The sequence below is a fragment of the Mustela nivalis genome (assembly GCF_964662115.1).
Source record: "Mustela nivalis genome assembly, chromosome: 6".
NCBI lineage: Eukaryota > Metazoa > Chordata > Mammalia > Carnivora > Mustelidae > Mustela > Mustela nivalis.
Genome location: NC_139025.1, coordinates 29,501,976 through 29,520,115, shown reverse-complemented (window position 1 = coordinate 29,520,115; position 18,140 = coordinate 29,501,976). Strand labels below are relative to the sequence as shown.

General features: G+C 41.5%; 1 protein-coding gene across 6 annotated transcripts in view; it reads left to right on the top strand.

The window, feature by feature from the left end:
* TTC7B (tetratricopeptide repeat domain 7B) overlaps positions 1-18,140 on the top strand; it is a 244,048-nt gene that overhangs the window by 43,661 nt on the left and 182,247 nt on the right. For all 6 annotated transcript variants that reach the window (XM_082733934.1, XM_082733932.1, XM_082733930.1 and 3 more), the window contains exon 4: positions 17,367-17,497. In XM_082733934.1, the coding sequence (XP_082590060.1) occupies positions 17,367-17,497 (131 nt within the window). The remainder of the gene's footprint in view (positions 1-17,366; positions 17,498-18,140) is intronic.

The following is an 18,140-nucleotide window of genomic DNA, read 5'->3' as shown; positions in this document are numbered from 1 at the left end:
TCGGGCCGGTTCTGGAAGCGGGACCTCGCTGGCAGGTGCTGACCCCGCCCAGCCTCAGCTGTTTCCCCGCAGGCGTCCGCGGCCCTTGGTCCCCGAAGCTTTCCCAGCAGGCATCACTTGCAAAGGGAAAGGACATGCCAGTCTGTAGGCTGCTGGCGGAGGTTTCGCGGGAGTTGACACGGCCCCCTTTTATCACGGACCAAAAAACCCCTGGCCATGAGGACAGTGGAAGTCCAAGGATGATTTCCCTGGAAGATTGCTTGATAGATTAATATACCGATCTTGGAGTGACAGTATCTAGGTCTGACCTTCATGAATTAGGTTTTTGCCAGGGACCCTCTAGGTATCCCGGAGGCCCAGCACGGACAGGTAACTGCTGATGGTGTCTCTTCCCTGGCAGAAGGAGTTTCCGGTCCGTTGGGGCCCGTGGTCCAACCACTGCGGCTCTGCTCTGGCAGTTAGCTCGCGGGATCAGGGCTCTGGGCTGACTCTGCCAGTACTAGCACTCATGTGACCTTGGGCAGATCAGGAACCCTTCTGAGCTTCAGTTTCCTCATCTGCAGAGTGAGCAGAGAAGATAGGAGATCCAGTTTTTTTCCTTGAGAAGCTGCTTTCTCCTTTCTTCCTTTTCTTTCTTTCTTTTTTTTTTTTTTTTGAAGCCTCTAGATCCCTTTGGGTACCCTGAAAAAAGTAGTTGCATAGAAATCGAAAGGTGGAGGGAATAGAGGTGGGGCCAGGGGTGTACTTGCAGAGTGCTTGCTTTTGCTAATGTGCCAAACCCAGAACCAGGGGTGCAAGAATGGGAGGAGCTTTGAGGCCATGGCCTGGCAGTGGGGGGAGGGGTTGTGCAGCATAAGCCTTCTCACTGGTGATCTCAGGCCTCTTCCCAGCTAGATGTAACCATTTTGCCACTGGTGGGAGGCCACATGCTGTGCAGCCACTCATCTCAGGTTGCTAGTCAAAGCTTCCTGTTTATATTTAGATGGTGTAAGAAGAGTAAGAGCCCTTTTACTGCCACTGACCCATATTCATATTTAATGTTGGTGGTGTTAATAGGCTCCTCATTGGTTCTCCTTGTGAAAGCAAGCAGAGACTCAAAGGGACCAAAAAAAGTTTGGGGGCTGGAGTCCTAGGCCAAGGTCCACTCAGGTGCTTGTTCTTAGTTCTTCTGTGATACCTGCTCTGTCTGAGTCACTGCACTTCTTACATTGTTTTGAAAATGTCTTTCTCCATTGCACTAGAGGTGAGTTTCTCCAGGGAGAAGAGCGGGGCCTGTTTTCTGAAGCCCAGCTCGCACCAGAGCACTGCACACGGGGTGCTCAGTGAAAATTGTGGAAATGAAGGAAGGACAGGCACATCTGTTCACTGGCAGCCCTCATTCCTTGCTGTAGTTGGGGCATCCAGGGCCTTCACTTGCACTGTAGAGATCTTCCAGGATGATGAGTCAGTCCGCTTCTCTTAGGAAAGCTGAGACCAGAGTTTATACGGCATCATGAATGGTTAAGGTTGAGAGTATATGCTAAAATGTTAATTGCGTTTCATTCTGAATGGTGGGGATACGATGATTATTATTTCCTTCTCAGTGCTTTTCTGTCTTTTTCACATACCTCTCAAAAAAGCCGAGCTTTGTCATTGCCCCCAGGAAAGGGTCTTGGTTGGTAATAATAGTTATCATTTATCAAGTACTTATTTCACTGTGTGCCAGGCACTGGGCTGAGCCTCATAGTAATTGTAGTAAGTGCTATTATTCTCATTGACTTGATGAGGAAACAGAGAGGCTCTAAGACAGTGAGCAACTTTCTCAAAGCCATCGAGCTAATAAATGGAAAAGCAAGGGTGTTTGAGTCCAGGTCTGTCTACCCAGAAGCCCTTGTCTTTTCACTCCTTAATATTTTATCCAGCAGTGTGGCAGTTCAATAGTAATTTGATTTTTTAGAACAAAGATTGAAAGTAATCCAACACTTTAATATTATATAATTATAATAATATGCCATGTCCTGTATCCGTTTTGTTCTAGGTATATATCCAGAGAATTAAAAACATATGCCCACACTTATGATGAGCCCTGAGTAGTATATGGAATTGTTGAATCACTGTGTTGTACACCTGAAACTAATATTACACTGTGTTACACTGGAATTAAAATTAAAAACTTAATTAAAAAAAACAAAGACTGGATGTTAGAACAACAGCTACAAGAAAACATACGTGTATACGAAAACCAATATGTGAATATTAATAGCACCATTTTTCATAATTTCCAGAAAATGCAAACAACCCAAATGGCCATCAAATGATGAATGGAGGAATAAACTTGCTATACCTGTACCATGGACTATTACTCAGCAATAAAAAGAATGGAGTATTTGGAACTAGATAGAGATGTGGTTATATAATATTGTGAATGTAATAAATGCCATTAAATATTTTTTAAATGGCTAATTTTATGTTATGTGCACTTTCCCTCAATTAAAAAAAAGAATGAAGTCTGATACTTGGTTTAAGAACTATGAACCTTGAAAATATGCTGAGTGAAAGAAGCCAGAAACAAAAGATCTTATAACAGTCATATTCCATTGACATGGAATATTCAGAACAGGCCAGTCCATAGAGACAGAAAGTGGATTGGTGACTGCCAGGGTCTGGGAAGAGGGTGAAATGGGGACTGACTGTGCATGGGTATGGGATTTCTCTTAGGGGTGATGAGAGTGTTCCTCTATTAGCTAGTGGGGACGTTTCGACAGCTACGTGAATATACTAACACCACTGACTTGTGATTTTTTAAACAGACTAAGTGTTCTAATATATGTGTAATGTATCAGTAAAGCTGTTTTTAAAATATGTATAGAAATATACAAATGAATAAAATGTTCCCACTTGGAGACCTTCCAGCCTCCTATTACCTAACAACTATAGTGGTCTCGAGAATAATCTTGGTAGGTACTATTTTTCAGGTGTGTACTGTATGTTGGGTACTGTTCCAAGCACGTAACAGTTTGTTGTTTTTTTTTTAATTTTATTTATTTGTCAGAGAGATAGAGAGAGTACAGGCAGGCAGAGTGGCAGGCAGAGACAGAGGGAGAAGTAGGCCCCCTGCAGAGCAAGGAGCCAAATGTGGGACTCGATCCCAGGATGCTGGGATCATGACCTGAGCTGAAGGCAGGTGCTTAACCGACTAAGCCACCCAGGCATCCCATTTTATTTATTTATTTATTTATTTAAGATTCTATTTGCAAGCGCATAACAGTTTTACATACAAAGTCAGCTGTGGGTTGGAAACCAAGGAGTCTGGCTCCAGAGCCCATGTTCTTAGCCTCTACATAGTGCTGCTTTACGTATGGAGACAGGTGAATCAGAGACATGAGACAGTGTAATGAAAAAGCTAAGAGCAAAAACTCAAGTAAGTATCTGGTTGGAGTCCTACTCTGCCACTTACCAGTTGCATCATCTTGGCTGGGTTACTTAATAGTACAGAGACCAGTTTCCTGCTCTCTAGAAGCTCTCTCAGAGCATTCTTTGAAGGTCATGTCAGTTATACCAAACTCTCAGAAGTATCTCATGTGTAGCTAGTACTCCCTACCTGTTGTTACTACTATTATGGTGTAACTAAGTAGTGACTTAATGAGCCCAAGTTCAATTGCAGACTCATCGAGTGAGCATTTCAGATTGAATTAGCATCTCATTTGCTCACAGAATTATGGAAGGGGCTTTGAAAGGTCATCTGCTCTAGCAGGTGAATGTCTGATTCAAGATCTGGCATCTTTTATGAGTGGGGTGTGTGTGTGTGTGTATGTGTGTGTACATGCACATCTTCTTAAGAAGATGCTAACTCTGGAAAGAAGACAAGAATTTCCAAAAACATCCAGAAGGGGCCAAACGAGTCTCCCAGGTCAGAGACCACTACAAATCAGAGAATCTCTGGATTGACAGGAACTTCATAGGAATTCTGGGCCGGCCATCCCCCACCCCACCAGTATTTGGTGGTTTCCATTGGTTTCTTCTCTCTATTCCCTGTACGGTGGCTTGTCCTTCTTCTGAGTTGAATACATGTGACACCTGTGGGAATCTGGCTATTCTAGAGGTGAGAACACAGGACCAGCAATCTGAGGCTGCCTTTGCCAGGACTTTGCTTTGAAGATCTTCAATCTCTTTTCCTGAGTTTCTTTTCAGCCATGGAAATTGAGATCCCTGGAGATTCTTACTATCTTTGAAGTCTATACCACAGGGCTGGGTGATCAGAGACAGGGTATTATAAATAAAGTTTTTCTGGTATTTCCAGTTATAAACTCCCTCATGGGTCATGTTATAACAAACAATCAGAGTAGAGTGCACCTGTCCTGGGTCTGGCTTCCAGAGATGCGGTTAAAGATAAATAAGGAAACGATACCTAATGTTGTAGTACATAGTTCATGTAATTATATTTTATAGCCTTTATCGCATTGCATAACTTTATAAGAAATTAATTCCTTGTTCATTTTAATGAGATTAAAAAAGTCAAAATATTTGTTTTGGCTGTTAGTGCTCCAAAGTTCTACCGTTCAAGCTGGTTTCCCAGTAGTTGAGCCTTCCTGATGCGGACAAGGAGTGGGAGGGCCGGTGAGCCTCAGAGCTGCGAGGGTGTGCAGTGCTGGGTGGGAGACATCACCGCTTTTGGGCCCTGGACCTTGACTTCTGTGCCTTCCCAATTTGAAACTCATTTTTATTGTCCTTGCTCTTATCAGACCCTGAATATGCTGTCGGCAGCTCAGTGAGACTGGGGATTGTGAGTAGGGTTCTGTGGTCAGATAGACCAGGGGTTGAAACATGGCTTTATCATTTACCAGCTGTGGAGCCCAAAGTTCAGTCTTATCTGTAAGGCGCTGTTAACACCTTCCTGGCAGGGTGGCTATGGGACCTGTCAAACCCCAGGCAGAGCGCTGGGTGCAGAGGAGGCCTCGATTCAGGAACCTTTATCACTGTTGAAACTCTTCAGTCTTATGTACCCAATCAGGCTCCTCGCTGAGGCTTCTCAAATTTGGACAGTCCTGAAAGAATTGGAGGGTGGTTACCCTTCTGCAGGTTTTGGCAGTGAGATGTACAGTTTTCCACTTCCTCAGCCAGACCTCCAACCGTGTCGAGCCCTCAGGGAAATACAATGGAGCTTCCTTTCAGAGATGAGACGACTCCTGCCTCCCACTGGTGTTTGTTACGGTATCTTAGGATACTGCCTGGGGCAGGATACATGTGCCCTTCACCCTGGGCCCTTTTACCGTGTCCTTCTAGCCCTCCCACAGACCTTCAGCCTGTCACTTCACTTTTCTGAGACATTCTTTTTCCATAAGATTGGAAAGAGAATGTTGCCTATTAAACAGGGCCAAATAGGCCAGTGTCCATGGAAGAGCTTCGAAAGCAGTCAAGTGTGATCTACAGGCTTTTCTCATCCTGAATTTATTTAAATGTGTTAAACCCTTCCTAAACAGGATCTTTCAGAAGTGAGTCTGCCTGTGGGAACCCCTTCCTCTGGAGGAAGATAGTTTTGGGGGCCAGGGGCTACCCAGCATTCTATCAGTTAGAGCACCTAGTCCGCCTATGTCGCCATCCATGCTCTGAAGCTGGCCGCAATGACTGGACAGCGAGCGCTTGATTGCCACTCTCTGCAGGCAGCTTTGATCTTGGAGGTGCCGAGCTTATCAAGATGTGCATTGGGTGTTGCTGTCAGACCAGCTATTTGTCAAGTCTGTTTTTCAGTTTTTTGGTCATGCATTTCTCTGGAAAAAAGAAAGGAACTCAAAACATTATTGATGATCGCTTTCCAAACTGACAGGGTGTCGTCTGACATTGTAATGGGGACCAGTTTGGGCCATGACCTCAGGACTCACTTCTCGGACAGTGTTGATCCGATCCCAGACACTTGAAAATTTATAGTCTAGTCGAGAGGTCCTGTAAGTAGCTTTTGACAGAGAACTAAATATTCTGGAACTGAGCTGCGGAGCCACGAATTCATTGTGGTAAATCAAGACTCTGCTACTGCTCTGGGATGTGCCTGTGACACATGGAAAGAATATCACAGCATTTGGGAGAAGGAAAGGAATAATGTTCACCATAAAGGGCCCCCTACTTAAGAATGGACTCCTTGCCGGGGACCCATCTGTCACCCCAGTCCTTGGGTATCCATATATCTCCCTCATTAGAACACAGGCCCAGAAAGAACAGCAGTGTCTCCTCATAGTGGAGGCTTAAGTTGTGTAACTAGGTGGAGCGTTCTTAACAACTGTGCTTGTCGATGGATTGCAGACCTAGATGACTGGATTTCAAATATTTCAGATCTCCAAATACACAAGGTAGACAAACCGTGTTGAACCAGATTTGGCTTTTCTTTGAGTGAGTGGGCCTGGCAGGTCCTGAGCACTGTGGTCCTCTTCGGGAGCACTAGCAGTCAGGGCCAGACTGCAGTGTTACACAGTGCCAAAGAATAGACCCATTTTTTTTTTCCTGGCCCTTGGACACACTCTGGAGAATTATTTTTTCTCTATATTAAATTCCTGATATCGACTTGCACATTATTTGGTTATTTCTCATGCAAGCAGAGGGCAGATTATGAAACAATTTATCTCTTCTTGTTGTTTTTTGGTGGTTTCGCTTTTACACAAGTGAGCACTTAAAGCACATTTAGGAAGCTCCAGTCAAGTGTGTGCGCCTGAGTAGTTTTAGCGCTGTTCTGCCAAATGGTGAATTTGTTCGGTTTGGTTTGGTTTGGTTTGGTTTTTGAGTATAAGACAATTTGTTGTGATAGTAATAATATCTTAACAATAATAATAGCAAACCCTTATTGAGTGCTTTATGTAAATAAACTCAACTAATACTCCCATTGAACTCATTCAGTTTATCTTGTATTCACCTCCAAAGAAAATTTCAAGAGGTTGTAGCAGAGTTCATACTGGAGAGAGGCTGCTTAGTGATTTTTTTTGCGACTGCATAAACAAACTTGGCTCTAAACAGGAAGGGATTGAATATTGAGCATCCAGGATTGGAGGTGCATTAAAAAAGGTATTAGAACTGTATTCCTTCTGTTTAAAAATTGAGTAGAGACTTGGAAGATAAAAATAGACATAAGTCAACTTTCTAGAATTGCAAACTGCAGTGTCTTAGATGCAGAATACCCTGGATGTGGTTAATGGCAAATTAGACTTTGAAGAAATTGGTGAACTTGAAGGCATAGTAATAGAAGCCATTCATAATGAACAGAGAAAATTATTCTTTTTCAAAAAGTGGAGAGAGCATAAGTGAGCTGTGGGGTAACTTTAAATGGCCTAATATGCATATAATTGGGGCTCCCTAATGAGAGAGGTAGATAAAAATTTTTTTGAAGAAATAATGGCTGAACATTTTTCAAATTTTATGAAAACTATAAATCCTTAGATCGAGAAAGTTCAGTGGAGCCCAAGCACAAGAAACATAAAACTGAATCAAAACACTTCATAATCCAAATTGCTCACAACCAGTGATGAAAAGAAAATCTGAACAGCAGCTAGAAAGAAAGACACAGCACATGCAGATGAACAAGCGTAACGGTGGTGGTGGACTTATTGTCAGAAACCATGGACGTGAGAATATAGTGGCGTGACACCTTTTCCATACCGGGTAGGTGGGGAGTGAACTATCAGCTCTGATTGCCATAGCTAGTGAAGATATCTGTCAAAAATGTCAAAAAAGGCTGAGAAAGGCCTTTTTCAGACATACAGCAGTTGAAAGAATTCATTAGCTGGACTGCAAGTCCAGGTTAAAGGAGTCCCTTTACATAGAAGGAATATGACATAGGAAGGAAGTCCGAATCCATACAAAGAAAGGAAGCGCGTTGGAAGTCACAGCTGTGTCCATGGCTGCTATATGTGTTCTTCCTTATTATTTAGATGTCTTTAAAAGATAATTGGTCATTTTCTTAAAAATAATAACTATAGAGGGTGGCACTGATAACCTGTGTGAAAGTAAAATGCATATATAGTGAGAGGTTAAAGTCTGGAAAGGGAGAAACGGAAGTCTGCATTTGAGAAACTGTTGACCGTGATAAGTTAAACCGTAAAGCACCCACTGACAGTTCTGCCTGGAGACGTCAATACCCATTTCCATACGTGATGGAACAAGTCCACGGTTGATTGGTCCATAAAGATACAAGACCCTGGAACAAAACAGTCTACCCGTTTGACCTAATTGACATTTATAGGACACGCCACCCAACAAGAGAACACATGTTTTTTTCAAGTGTAATGGAACATTTACCAAGATTGACTATATTCTGAGCCAGAAATAAGTTTTACAGATTAGAAGGGTTTGAGTGCATTCTCTGACCTCTGTCAACCCTCAGGTCAGTGATTCACTACAAAGACTTGCAGCATTCAGAAAAGCTGCCGCTACTCACCAGTTTCTGTTGATCACAACAAAAGGCTGCAGATGATAATATGTAAAGGGAAAAGGTGCTTATGGAGTGCCCAGTGGAACAGACCTTAATTATTCAGTGTTTAGCACCTCCAGGGGTCAGACTGATACAGTGTGGCCCAAGGCCTTCACCCATAAATCACATTGCAAGTATAACTATCGGGTATGGCCTAAGGCCCCAGATATACAAAGAGATTTTTTATGAGGTGGGATGGTCCAGGGTCTTACAGGGTATTCCCTAAGAACTGTACAAGGGCCAGTCCTTTCTTGGGAATGTGCAAAGTTGGAACATCCCAAGCCTGCTTTGCCTTTTTCTGCACAGACCATAATGGAATTAGTTTAGGAATCAAGGATAGAAAGATCTTGGGAAAATGCCCAAGTATTTGGAAACTAAATAATACACTTCTTAAAAAAATTTTTTTTAAATTTCCATTCAATTTAATTAATATATACTATATTAGTTTCAGAGGTAGAATTCAGTGATTCATCAGTTGTGTAGAACCCCCAGTGCTTATTCCATCAAGTCCCCTCCTTAATGCCCGTCACCCAGTTACCCTATCTCCCCCCACCTTCCCTCCAGTGACCCTCAGTTTTTTCCCTATAGTTAAGCGTCTCTTATGGTTTGCCTCCCTTTTTTAGTCTTATTTTATTTCCTTTTCCCTTCCCCTATGTTCATCTGTTTTGTTTCTTAAACATATGAGTGAAATCATATGGTATTTGTCTTTCTCTGACTGACTTATTTCACTTAGCATAATACCCTCTAGTTCCATCCACATTGTTGCAAATGGCAAGATTTCATTCTTTTTGATAGCTGAGTAATATTCCATTGCGTGTGATTGTGTGTGCGTGTGTGCGTGTGTTTGTGAGAAGATGTGGTGTGTATGGTATGCATACCACTATTGTCTTTATGCAACATCTGTCGGTGGATGCTGGGCTCTTTCCATATTTTGGCTGTTGTGGACATGACTGCCATAGACATTGGGGTGCATGTACCCCTTCGAATCACTATGTTTGTATCCTTTGGATAAATACCTAGTAGTGCAGTTGCTGGATAGTAGTACAGTTGTAGGATAGTTCTATGTTTAACTTTTTGAGGAACCTCCATACTGTTTTCCAGAGTGGCTGTACCGGTTTTTGTTCCCATCAACAATGTAGGAGAGTTCCCCTCTTTCCACATCCTCGCCAACATCTGCTGTTTCTGGACTCGTTAGTTTTAGCCATTCTGACCAGTGTGAGGTGATACCTCATTGTGGTTTTGATGCTGAGTGATGCTGAGCTATTTTTTCATGTGTCTGTTGGCCATTTGTGTCTTCTTTGGAGCAATATCTGTTTATGTCTTCTGTTCATGGATTTTTAAAAAAAGGTTTTATTTATTTGAGAAAGAGAGCACAAGTGAGAGAAGGAGAGGGAGAAGCAGGCTCCCCACTTAGTTGGGAGCCTGACATGGGGCTCAATCCCAGGACCCTAAGATCATGATCTGAGCTGAAGGCAGTTGCTTAACTGACCGAGCCACCCAGGTACCCCTTGATGTTTTGGGTTTTGGGTATTGAGTTTGATGAGTTCTTTATAGATCTTGGATACTAGCCCTTTATCTGATAAGACATTTGCAAATATCTTCTCCCATTTCATAGGTTGCCTTTTAGTTTTATTGACTTTTCTTTGCTGTGCAAAAGCTTTTTATCTTGATGAAGTCCCAATAGTTCATTTTTGTTTTGTTTCTTTTGCTTTTGAAGACGTGTCTAGCAAGAAGTTGCTGTGGTTGAGGTCAAAGAGGTTGCTGCCTGTGTTCTCTTCTAGGATTTTGATGGATTCCTGTTTTAGGTCTTTGATCCTTGATTTACATTTAGGTCTTTCAGGCATTTTGAGTTTATTTTTGTGTAGGGTATAAGAAAGTGGTCCAATTTTGTTCTTCTGCATGTGGCTCTGCATGGGGCTGTCCAATTTTCCCAACGCCATTTGTGGATGAGACTTTTTTACATTGGATAGTCTTTCTTGCTTTGTTGAAGATTAGTTGACCATAGAGCCGAGGGTCCATTTTTGGGTTTCCTGTTCTGTTCCATTGATCTGTGTGTCCGTTTTTGTGCCAGTGCCGTACTGTCTTGACGATGACAGCTTTGTGATATATAGCCTAAAGTCTGAGATTGTGATGCGTTTTTCAGCATTCCTTTGGCTATTTGGGGTCATGAATGAAAGAGGAGAAATAAAAATCATAAATACATAATACATTTCTAGAGAAGAAATCAAAAGTTAAATTAGTATTGTGAACTGAGTGAAAATAAAAACAACATATCAATATTTGTAGGATAGTGCTAAAGCAGTACTTAGGGAGGAATTCTTTTTTTTTTTTAAGATTTTATTTATTTATTTGTCAGAGAAAGAGAGAGAGAGCACAAGCAGGCAGAGAGGCAGGCAGAGGCAGAGAGAGAAGCAGGATCCCCACTGAGCAGATAGCCCCATGTGGGACTCGATCCCAGGACTCTGGGATCATAACCTGAGCTGAAGGCAGCAGCTTAACCAACTGAGCCACTGAAACACCCCTAGGGAGGAATTTTTGATTAATTGCCTATATTAGGAAAGAAAAAAGGTCTTGGATTTATACTTTAGTATCTACCTTAAGAAACTAGAAAAGGAAGAGTAAATAAAATCCAGTGTATGCAGAAGAAAGGAAATAATACAAATTAGAGCTTAAATAAATGAAATAGAAAACAGGGAAATAATAGAGAAAAATTGGAAAACCAAAATCAATGAAATAAAAAGATCTTTAATGAGAGTTTCAATAAAACTGATAAACCATTAGTCAGACTGTTCAGGATAAAAAGAGAGAACACAAGTTGCCTAAATCAGGAATAAGACAGTTGCCATCATTAGAGATTCTATAGATATTAAAGGGAGCAGGGAATATTATATAAAAAAAACTCACTATGTCAATAAATTTGACAACTGAGAAGAAATGGACAAACTACTCAAAAAATATAAACTACCAAAACTCACTTAAGAAGAAAGAGATCATCCAAACAACCTTATATCAAAGACATTGAATTTATAGTTAAAGAGCTTCCCACAAAGAAAACTCTAGGTCCAGATGGCTTTCCTGGTAAATTCTACCAAAAACATAAGAAAAAAATAAAAATTCCTCACCAACTCCTCCTGAAAATTGAAGAGGAGGGAATATTTCTCAAGTCATTTTATGAAGTTAGCATTTACACAAATACCAAAACCATTACAGGAAAACTATGGACAAATATTACTCATGCATATAGATGAAAAACATTTTAAGGAAAAATTTAACAAATCAAATCTGACAATATTAAAAAGAATAATGCATCATAATCAATGGGGTTTATCTTAGGACAGAAAGTTTGTTTTTAGTATTTGAAAAATCAGTGTAATTTACCAGATTAAAAGACTAAAAGAGAAAAAGCCATGTGATTATCTCAATGGACAAAGAAAAAGGATTTGAGAAAATCCAGCATCCATATGAGTTTATGATATAAACTCATAGCCAAATTGGTGTAGAAGAGCTCTTCCTCAACCTGAGAAAGGGCAACTGTGAAACACTAACAGTTAACATCAAACCGAATGGTGAAAGACTGAGTGCTTTCTCCTTAAATAGGAATGAGGTAAGGATGTTGCCCTCACCAGTACATTCAGCTGGAGGTTCTTGGGTAATAAAACACGAGGTGATACATGGAAATAAAAGGCATCCAGATTAGAAAGGATGAAGCAACCCTGCCTGTATCTGCAAACAGCATGATGGTTTGTGTAGAAATTCTAGGGAATCCACAAAAATGGGTGATAGAACTCACAATTAAATTTAGCAAGGTTACAGAATTCAAGACCGGTATTCAAGAATCAAGTGTGTGTTTTTTTAAGGATTTATTTATTTATCTTTGGGGCGGAGGGGCAGAAGGAGAGGGTGAATCTCCAGCAGACTCCCTGCTGAGTGAGGAGCCTGATGTGAAGCTCGATACCATAACCCTGAAATCATGACCTGAACCAAAATCAAGAGTCAGACACTTAACCTCCTTAGCCACCCAGGCAGCCCAGAAATCTATAGCAATGAACAAAAGGAAATTGAAATTGAAACAATACCATTTACAACACCATAGTAAATACTAAATACTTAAGGGTAAATCTGAGAAAATGTTCCCAAGGCATGTATACTGAAAACAAATCATTGTCAAAAGATTAGTTAAAGACCCGCATAAATGAAGAGACATGTTGTGATCATGGGTTGGAAAACTCAATATGGTTAAGATGCCAATTCTCCCAATCAAAATCCCAGCTAACTTAAAAAAATATATATAGACAAGCAGATTTTATATGGAAATGTAGAAGACTAACATTAGCCAAGAAAATTGATTAATGGGAATACAATTGGAACACTAACACTACTTTCAAGATTTATAAAGTTACGGGAGTCAAGACAGGGTGATGTTGGCATAAATATAGACAAATGGCTCATTGGCACAACAAAGAGAGTCCAGGAAAGACTGTACCCATCTGATTTTTCACAAAAGTACAAAGGCAAATCTTTGGTAAGTGGTACCAGCATACTTGGCTATCTATCTGTAAAGAAGTAAATGCCGATCTTTATGTTGCAACATGTACAAAGATTGTTTTAAAATGGATCATAGACCTAAAAAATCTTTGTAACCTCAGGTTGGGCCAAGACTTCTTAGATATGAAAGCCAAAGCACAATTTAGAGGAGGAAATATTGACAAATTTGACTTCATCAAAATTTAAGATTTCTCTTCTTCAAAAGACATGTTAAGAGAATGATAAAACTTTATACCTGAGAGAAAATATTAGTAAATCACTTATCTGGTAGAAAACTTATATTCACAGTATATTAAGAACTCTCAAAACTCAGTAATAAGAAAACAACCCAATAAAAATGGATACAAGATTAAAAAAAAAAAAGGATACAAGATTTTAATAGACATTTCATCAAAAAAGATACTTAGATAACAAATAAGCACATGAAAGGTTGGACAATATCATTAGTCATTATGGAAATGCCCGTCAAAACCACAGTGAGATGCCACTTCACCATGCCCATCAGGACAGCTATGGTAAAACAGACAACAATGAGTGTCAGCCAGTGTGTGGAGAAACTGGAAACTCCGCCCCCCCCCCACCACTGTAATCTGCTGGTGGGATAGTAAGATGGTATTACCACTTCGGAAAACAGTTTGGTATTTCTTAAATATTAAAAATAAATGTATTATCTGACCCAGTAATTCCAGTTCTAAGAATATACCCATTAAGAGAATTAAAAACATATGTCCCCACAAAAAATGACGCGTGGGTGTTCATGGCAGCATTATTTATAGTAGTTAAAAAGTGGCAACAATCCAAACGTCCATTAGTGGCAAATGGGGAGATTCGATGCAGTCTATCCAAACAGGAGTATAAAGAAATGGAGTACTGCTATAATTTGGAGGCACACTGGAAACATTATACTAAGTGAAAGAAGCTAGACACAAAAGGCCACATGTTCCATGATTCTGTTTTGATGAAATGTCCAGAGAAGGTAAAAATATGGAAATAGAAAGCAAGCTAGTGGTTGCCTGAAGCAGGGGTGGGAATAAGGATTGACTTCTTGGGGCAGAAAGGATCATTTGGGAATGATGGACATGTTCTCCAACTGCACTGTGTTGACAGTTGCACAGCTCTGCGTTTATTAAAAGTTCTAAGGGGTGTGCTCAGAGCAGGGGGCCTGAAGAAATGGCCCCTCTGTTTACAACACACCCAACAGGAATCTGGGTTCATTGTGACAAGGAGCACAAAATTTGTGGCCTTCCTATGAACAAATACCCTACACATGTCACAAAATAAAAATAAAATCTAGGTTGTTGAATTGTACTTAAACTAGTGAAATTTATGGCATATAAATTATCCCTCAATAGAGCTATTTAAAATAAAATGGTGTGCAGTAATCAGAACAGCATAATATTGAGGAAAGAATAGACAAAGAAATTAATGGAACAGAACAGAGAGGCCAGGAAGATACCCTTTCAACTATAGTCAACTGATTTTTGACAGAGGTGCAAAGGCAATTCAATAGGGGAAAAGATAGTTTCTCTAACAAATGGGGCTGGGCACAACTGGACATTCACATGGAAAAGACAAAAATCTAGACACAAACCTTAGACCTTTCACCAATGTTAACTTAGAATGGATTGTAGCCCTAAGTGTAAGATGCAAAACTGTAAAACTTTTAGAACACAGGAGAAAGTCTAGGTGACCTTGGGTGTGGCACTGGGGTTCTAGATACCATTCCAAGATCACTGGATCCATGAAAGAGAAAATTGATAGTGTAGACTGTGCTTAAACCCAAAACTCTCATTCTGTGAAAGACACTGGTCAGAGAATGAAAAGACAAGTCATAGACTGGAAGGAGATAGTTGCAAATACATAAAATATCTGATAAATGATTTGTATCCAAAATATACAAAGAACTCTTAAAATTCAGCAATAAGAAAACAAACAACCTAATTGAAAAAAGGGCCAAGGATCCCAACCAGCCACTTCACCAAAGAAGACATACGGATAGAAAATAAGCATCAGAAAAGTGCTCTACATCATGTCTTTAGAGAATTGCAAATTATAACAGCAAGGGGACACTACTACATACCTATTGGAGTGACTGAAACTGGGGTGCTGGGTGGCTGAAGTCATGATCCCAGGGTCCTGGGATCGAGCCCCATGTCGGACTCCCTGCTCAGCAGGGAGTCCGCTTCTTCCTCTCCCTCTGCCCCTCTGTGCTCTTTCTCTCACTTCGTGTTCTAGCTCAAATAAATAAAATCTTAAAAAGAATGACTAAAATCTAAAAAAAACTGATAACACCAAATGCTGACAAAGATGCTGAGCAACAGTTAGTCTCATTCATTGCTGGCAAGAATGTGGAATGTTACAGCCACCCTGGAAGACATTTGGACAGTTTCTTACAAAGCTAAATATATTGTTTCAAAGCTATTCATAAAGTATATTTATTTCACTCTTTCTTACGAAGTCTCACTCCTGGTATTTACCCACTTGACTTGAAGTCTATACTCATACAATAACCTGCACATGAAGGTTTATAACTGCTTTATTCATAATTGCCAAAACTTGGAATCAACCAAGTTGCCTTTCAATGGATTAATGAATAAATGGAATATTATGTAGGGACAAAAAGGAGTGATTGGGCCACAGAAAGATGTGGAGGGACTTTAAATGTTAAGTAAAAGGAGTGAAAGAAGCTAGTGTGAAAAGACTGTATACTGCATGATTGCAACTGTGTGACATTCTGCCCAAGGCAAGACCATCAAGACAGTGAAAAGATGGGTGATGGCCAGGGGTTCAGGAAGACGGAGGTAGGGGTGACTAGAGGGTAAGGGACCTTTTTAGGGCAGTGAATTTATCCTTTTTAGGGCATTAAATTTTAGGGCAGTGAAATTATCTGGTGCTGTAAAGGTGGACACACGACATTATGAATTTGTTAAAATTCATGAACTACAGAACACCGTGAACCCTAAAGTGGTTTAAGTATGGACTATAGTTAATAAAAAAATAAGACTAAATAAATACGAACAAAAGAATCATCATGATGCAACACTGAGAAAATGTTTTGCTTGTTATATGCCAATTCTACCTCCATAACAGCCATCAAGAAAATAACAGAATCTTTGAGCCATACTTTCTGTGACAGACCAGTAACCTCTGAGCTCCCAGGCACACGGTCCGTGGTGAGCGGAAGCAGTTTCTCCTCCTTCTGGTTCTGCAGAACCATCTCCCGTGGCCTTGGAGGGACAGCCTGGAGGGACAATCACTATTTGACAAGAGCAGCTTGGAAGAGACCATTCAGGAAATGATGGTGCATGAACCCATGGGTCATTTGCTGGTGCTTAGTGCATCTGGGGCCCTGTCCTCAGTGGCGTCTGCTCTGAAAGTCAGCAGCTAACTAGGTGGGCATTGTTTGGCAGGTCGGAGAGCTGATTTCTGAGTCCTGTTGTGTCCTTACCTGGCTGCCAGGTTTGGGGCAAGTCATTTACCTTCCCATGGCCCATCTCAGCTTCTCTGTACAAGGAGTGGGTTTTCTGAGGGGGGGAGGTGTCCCTGGTTTCTTCTAGTTCCAGATCCCATTTCTGTCAATATCAAGCCTTCTTCCACACTTTGGCCTGGAGCGGAATGTGTGTCTTCTGTGTATGCATGTGTCCCAGGGCACGTGGTACAGCAGAAACCCTCTTATGTGGAGGCACCAGACGCCTTCCCTGCAGTGTGCCCTCTCTCCACCCTGGATTGTGCAAAGACACCTGGGGCCTGGCTTGCTCCGGGCTGGTGGCCCAGGGCAGGCCCAGAGATTGGAGGTGGTTCAGGCATGAGCCACTCCTCCCGCTGCTGTGTCCTTTCAGCCCTTTTTGCCTTCATACATGCCAACTCGGAGCTCTTTCGGCAAAGAGGATCTCCTCCATCTCCAAAGAAGTGCCCAGAGCAGTTCTGGTATTTTCTTAGCCCACAACTGAGCCGTGGTCTGTGGTGTTATTGTGACTCCAAAATTTTAAGGCTCCGAGTTGGAAGATTTTCTTAGTAACTGAGACCCCAAGGGTATTTAACAATTTTTTTTTTTTTTTGATGTTGAATGAGTTAAGTGGACATTTTGGGTTAGAAGATATTCTTCAGGTAGGATTATGCTGTGAGCCTACCTTTGCTTACTTTAAGGATCTTGGGACAACTTGACTGAGAAGCTCCGTGAGGTCTGAATGGGGTCATGGTGAAGTACCTGATTAGATTCTCAACCTGGATGTCAAGGTCATGTGTCCTTACTGAGGGAGGGTAAAGGACAGAGAACCTGTTTCTTCTGACAGTTTGTCACATCCTGGGACTGTTTTCTGGCCCTCTAGGGCAATATTGAAAAATTAAGCTCCATGAAAACTCAGCCAGGTTTTGTATGTTTGATTTTTTTTAGGACTTTGTTTAGAGAAGTTGCCTGTTTCCTCTTCTACCAGTAACCTCCACGTGGACCGGGAACAGGATGTCATCACCTGTTATGAGAAAGCTGGGGACATCGCTCTCCTGTACCTCCAAGAGATAGAAAGAGTAAGTGAGGACCAAGTGTTTCTTCCAGTTGATAATTTTTTAAAAATTTCAAATCAGACTGTAGAGAGCTGTGAGCGATCTCTGGAAAACCTTCAACACATCTGCCTCTGGGTGCAAAGCTTGACTTCTGTTTCAGGGCAGAAGAGATGGTGGCCACAGTGGGACCTTGTGAAGAGTGTTTGGGAAGCAGTTAACATCCTCAGAGCAGAAATGACGGTGTGCCCCGAGGCTGGCCAGTCACTCGTGCTCTCTTGGTACACAGTGGGCTGCCTTCATTTGTACTCACGGGGACGAGATGCCGACAGAACGTTCCTCCGGGGTTTGGGAGGCTTTACTTCAGTAGTTACTCGAAAGAAAGTTACTGCTGGGGACTCCCAGCTGACCTGCTTGGAGCGAGTGTGTATCCTCTGAGACCATCTGGGGTGGCTTCCTCCTACCAGTCAGTGGTTGCCTGTGGTGGGGAATGAAACCAGCAGCTGACGGGGGGCCAGCCGAGCAGACACGGAGCAGGAAGCCCTGAGCCCACACCCTCGGGCACAGGAGGTTAGAGGCTTGTCTGCTCTGAACTTGTCTCTTCAGAAGGATTGCTGCCTTTTATCTTTGCTCTTTACTGTTCTTTCATCTCAGCCTCAATTTTACCATC